This window comes from Bidens hawaiensis, unplaced genomic scaffold, assembly GCF_021521415.1.
Source record: "Bidens hawaiensis isolate Kalapana, Puna unplaced genomic scaffold, B.hawaiensis_p1.1 tig00041022_1, whole genome shotgun sequence".
NCBI classification, from domain to species: Eukaryota; Viridiplantae; Streptophyta; class Magnoliopsida; order Asterales; family Asteraceae; genus Bidens; species Bidens hawaiensis.
This window is the reverse complement of record NW_027505687.1, coordinates 117,358-122,826: the sequence shown is the minus strand read 5'-3', so window position 1 is coordinate 122,826 and position 5,469 is coordinate 117,358. Positions and strand designations below refer to the sequence as shown.

At 36.6% G+C, this 5,469-nt stretch overlaps 1 protein-coding gene and 1 pseudogene across 2 annotated transcripts; one reads left to right on the top strand and one right to left on the bottom strand.

Annotated features, from left to right (window-relative positions):
- The first annotated feature begins 260 nt into the window (after window positions 1–260).
- On the top strand, window positions 261–2,223 carry LOC143614771 (putative indole-3-pyruvate monooxygenase YUCCA7). Its single transcript, XM_077088105.1, has 4 exons — window positions 261–933; window positions 1,035–1,283; window positions 1,643–1,765; window positions 1,852–2,223. The coding sequence occupies exons 1-4, from the start codon at window positions 319–321 to the stop codon at window positions 2,071–2,073; spliced, it is 1,209 nt and encodes a 402-aa protein (XP_076944220.1). The 5' UTR covers window positions 261–318; the 3' UTR covers window positions 2,074–2,223.
- Window positions 2,224–2,369: 146 nt separating this feature from the next.
- On the bottom strand, window positions 2,370–3,590 carry LOC143614772 (outer envelope pore protein 24B, chloroplastic-like; annotated as a pseudogene). The gene is made up of 3 exons (XR_013150348.1): window positions 3,386–3,590; window positions 2,933–3,305; window positions 2,370–2,608 (listed from the first exon to the last, which is right to left on the bottom strand). The product of XR_013150348.1 is annotated as an outer envelope pore protein 24B, chloroplastic-like (transcript).
- Window positions 3,591–5,469: the final 1,879 nt, after the last annotated feature.

The following is a 5,469-nucleotide window of genomic DNA, read 5'->3' as shown; positions in this document are numbered from 1 at the left end:
TCGGTTTCAGTTTGTAACCTCAAAACCGGAATGGAAAACGTTTGCCAAACACATGTTTTTCTCCAAACACAAAAGACAAAAACTTCATCCCACTATAAGCATTCGTCAAGAAATAATGTTTTAGACAGAAATAGAGTAAAGAGAAATGAACACTAAATTCATTGAACAAATGCAATGGAACAAGACAAGACATTGCGCATGAGTTACCCGGACCACACACCCTCTTGATGGCACTATTATAAATTGCTTTATTAAGTCATTTCTTAAGTATAATTCCTACATGCCACACGCCTGGTCCAAACCAGATACTCAAAAGCTATGAACACAAGGCTAACTCAGGTTTGGCTTCAAGGACCTTTGATTGTGGGTGCTGGTCCTTCGGGTCTGGCTGTAGCTGCATGCCTTAGTCAAAGAGGGATACCGTTTCTAATTCTTGAAAAGGAAAACAGTATAGCTTCCTTATGGAGGCTAAGGTCTTACGATTCCCTAAGACTTCACTTACCGAAGAAACTTTGTCAACTTCCTAACATGCCGTTTCCTAAACATTATCCGGTGTATCCCTCAAAGCAACAGTTTATATCTTACCTAGATTCTTATGCCAAACACTTCTCTATATATCCCATGTTTGGGTGCGATGTTAAAAATGCTAATTATGATGCTGTCATGAGCCTTTGGCGGGTTGTTGCTAACAGGTCAGAGTATCTTTGCCGGTGGCTCATTGTAGCCACCGGAGATAATGCGGTACCAGCAGTACCAGAAATTGATGGGCTAAAGGTTTTTGGAGGGAAAATGATGCATAGTAGTGATTATAAGAATGGGGCCGAGTTTAGAGGAAGAAAGGTTTTGGTCGTTGGATGCGGGAACTCGGGAACAGAGATAAGTTTAAATTTGTGCTGTAATGGTGCTCGAGTTTCTTTAGTAGTAAGACATAAGGTGAAACATTAGCAACTACTTGTTTGTTTCCTATTTTATTATTTCTTAATATCATTTCAAAAAAATATATATATATTTGGGAAAAACAACTATGCATGCAGCTGCACATATTGCCAAGAGACATACTGGGGCGATCGTCTTTTGGGATTGCACTTGGTTTGCTTAAGTTATTTCCTTTAAGGCTGGTTGATTGGTTCCTAATTCTATCTTCTCAGTTGCTTCTTGGAGACACAAGCAGAGTCGGTATTGTAAGACCTCAAGACGGACCAATTAAACTCAAGAATACAACCGGGAAAACCCCAGTATTAGACATGGGATTATTATCTAAGATCAAGTCTGGCCAAATCAAGGTAAAAACAGAGAATCATTGAGGCACTTTGGAGCCATTTACTTTTAGATTAGTCAATTCAGGTTGCGGTTTTATTTTTTTCTTTTTATCTCAAACAGTTAACCAGTGTGCTTCCAATAGCAGAGATAGTGTCTCCTAACAAATCTAGCACGCTAATTATCTATAAAAAAAATAGATTTCTTGAACATAAAGTGTTGCAAGTCAACCCCGCCCTTATCAACAATACCCGTATTAATATTGTACCCAAACTGACTGACCCACCCATTTTCCCATCTCTACCATTAAGACATAATCCTGGTTAAATTCAAAATGTTAAAGAGATCAAATACTAGAATTAATTCCTTGTTCCGGGTTTGGCAGGTAGTCGGTGAAGTTCAAAGATTCACATCTAATGGTGTGGAATTCATGGATGGAAAGGTAGAGGAATTTGATTCTGTAATCTTAGCCACTGGTTATACGAGCAATGTAGCATCATGGTTAAAGGTACTATGACTAGAATGAATCACCGTACAACATGATAGCGCATGCCTTTTTTCTCTATTTTTGGTTGATCAAGTACTTTCCCGCAGGAGGAAAACTTGTCTAGACAAGGACAGGGTGACTATAGCAACAGTTCATGGCTAAGCAACATGAAGAGTAAAAATGGAATTTACAGCATAGGTTTCACAGGACAAGGGCTATTTGGAGCTTCAATTGATGCAGAAAGGGCAGCAGAGGATATTGCAAGGCAATGGAACTCTCAACGAAAGCATCCAAGCTCAAAGATCAATTCTTCCTTATATGTAGCATGATATACATAAGGTTATAAATATGCGTGGAATTTAATTGAAACTCTAGAAGCACCCTTCATATAGGATAAAGAAAATGATAGGCTGCGGGTTGAAGACAGGTTTCGAACACTTGACCCCGAGTATAGAGACTACAGATACAAACAGTTGGGCTAGCAGCTAACTGTAACCCTTGATATAGTGAGTGGTGGTTACTTAGAAAACATAAAATTCATCTATCTTGGCAAATTAGTGAACTTAATTCCTCAATAAAGTCATAAACTGACACTTATCATCTAATTTAAACCGATCATCCAAATATTCTCTTAAATAAAACAAATTCAAAGAAGAAAATGTGCAGGTGTATATACAAGAGCCATTCTAAACTTCCATATTTTAAAAATATAAGCAAAAGTAGAACTTACTAAAAAAAATACTGTTTTCTTTGTTCCCATCTTTCCAAGTCGCACTGCAGCAATTACATCTCGAAATCCCAGATGCTCTCGGCAGTGAACTTTAGTATCTTTTTCTCATCTGCTAAATTGACCGATGCACTAACCTGGATGTCATAACGAACCAAGTGTCTAGAAACTGTTTTAACCATGAAATCCAAAACGCAGCAAGCACAAATCAAGTTTAACCACCACTTAACCAGACACAAGATAGTTCATTGAATGATCAATTGCAAAAACAATCTCAGCAGCTAATGATACTAGTATCAACCAAATATCCACCGACATAATATTTATTCATGTGTACTAGCAATGATATAATAGCTCAATTGTCTCAAACAACAAAATCATTGCATATAATGTGCATACTCAAAAGGCGAACACGTTTCATCGAACAATTCGTGTGCAATACAAACTAAAACAAAATTTACCTTAACGCTTCCATTAGCAAACGACTTCGTTCTATAATCCACCCCCAAAACCTTAGTAGACGACTTATACGAACCCCTAACCACAGAATCATCCGGAAGCCTCCTCGACACTGCTATGTCCCACGAATTATCCGCAAAATCATACCACGGCTCAACCATCGTCGAACACCCATAAACATAACTATACTTCACCTTACAGTCCCTGGGCTTAAATCCGTAATTCGCCGAGATCTTATTATTCGAATCCAACAATAACGTACCGTCCAACAACGTCTTGTTCTCAGCCACCGAATGCGTGTAGGTAAAGCGTGTAGGTAAAGTTCAACGGCTTTCCGTTAACCGTCATTTTATTCATAAATTGAAATCGCACATCCTAATTAATAATTAACAGTTAGTTAATTACACATGAAATAAAATAATCAGGTCAATAATAATAATAATAATAATGTGAACCTTTTTAGGGACGTTATAATCGACGGTGAAGGATCCAGGGTTTTCAAGGGCAAGAGTGAGGCCGTTTAAAGAAAGACCGTTGACTAAGGAGTCGCCGGTGACGGAAGCTCGTAAGTTGATGCCGCCGGCGTTGACTACGACGGAGCCGGTGGCGTCGGAGTTGTCGGCGTCGTAGCTTCCTCTGAATGAAGGCTTCATCATTTTGGTTGAATTGAGCTGAAGATGCAAGGGTTTATCGTTTATAAATCTTGGGGGCTTTTTCGGCGTTATGCATTGTGGTGGATGGGGCCAATTAGGCCGAGTACGGTTCGGTTTGATTCGGTTATCAGGCGAAACCCAAGCCGAAACCGAAGTAATCGGTTATTTGAATATGAAAACCATTCGGTTTTCTGGTATTTCGGTTTCGGTTCGGTTATTTTCGGTTTTTTTTTTCAATTATGTGTTGACATTGCGAAAAAAATTTTTTTTAATAAAAATGCATATTTTAAGCTTATATAAGAACGTTCTAGAGTACCACAGTCCACGTATATATTGAATTCAAAAAAATAAAAATAAACACGTGTTACGTGGAACTATACGAATACAAAGTTGCTAAATAGAGTTTAAAAACTAAAAAAGTATTAAAAGTTTAGTCCCGATTTTCATTCATCATCTTATTTATTTATCTTAAAAGTTTGGTCAATTGCTCATCATATTGATAATCTTTATCATCATCAATCGGTTCGGTTCAGGTTTTTCGGTTTTTTAAAAATGGATAACCAAATTGAAACCGAAATTTCGGTTTTTCAAAAAAACAAAAAATTAACCGTCGGTTAATGCTTCAGTTCAGTTTTTTCGGTTAATTCGGTTTCGATTCGGTTAACTCGGTTTTCTGCTCACCCCTAGGGCTAATGGCGTTGTTAGAAACTTTTTCCTACGGTTTGGAAAATTTTGGTGGACGGATGACTGTTTGTCTATTACTTAAGTTTGGGTTTTCAACGGATTTGATGTCGAAATTTCAACGAATATAATGTCAAAATATATGAATACATAACACTAAAAAGAAACTTGTATAGGTTCGACCGAACCCTTTTCTCAAAAGCTACCTGCGCTCTGTGTCTAATACTTTTCATATAAAAGTTCTATTAACTTTTTTCAATATTGTTTGTTAACCTTTTTTTAAGGCTTATTTCACTAAAACGACTAAAACCGAACTACCAAGACGCTAGAACGGAGTGAACAAAGCCATGACAAAGGAAGCCGCACATTACACAAAAGCAAAATTACACCAATAAGTCCCAACCAAGGAATTAAGCTCAAATCTCTTGGAAGATGGAACTCGCGACTTCTTAGAGTTGTGATTTGTGAATGAGATCGTTTTTTGCCTTTCAAATAGCCCAGCTTATAATTAGATTAATATAATTCTCTCAACACTTTAAACAATAAATAATTTTATCATAAGGAAGTATTTTAATAATTAGATTTGTAAATAATCTCTAGACAATTTCGAAGTGGATGCATTGATGGTGAATATACAACGAGGAGCTACAAAGAGATAGTCGTTAGCTTCATTGATTGGTACATTTTTTGTATGCTAAAATTTTAAATGATATTGTTATAAAATAATACACTACATTGATGAAGTGGTTTGTTCTAGGTTGTAGCCGGGAAAGAACAAATCAAGTTAGGGTTTTAGGCTCTTAATTTTTTAGGTCTCTGATTTTCAAAACAATATTAATAATTATATATTTGTAACTTGGATTAATGTGTATGACTTTGAGCAACGTTTAAATTGAATTAGGTCTCGAAAGGTGTAGGGTATTGCATCACTTATGTATTTGTAAAAAATGATGATAACATCTTGATTTATTTGAAATGAAAACAAGATAATTACTTTACAACCAGTGGCAAATGGAAGGACCCGGGGGGAACAAGGCCCCATCAACCTCCTAGTGGGTTTGATTTTTTCTTTAAAATGACTTTGATTTATTTCTAAAGACGAGTTAAAAACTAATATACACCCGCATGATATTTTTATAGCCCCCCTCTGTTCCAAGAAATCAACCTGTAAATGTTGCTCAAATGATTTGAAAATTTTAAAATTG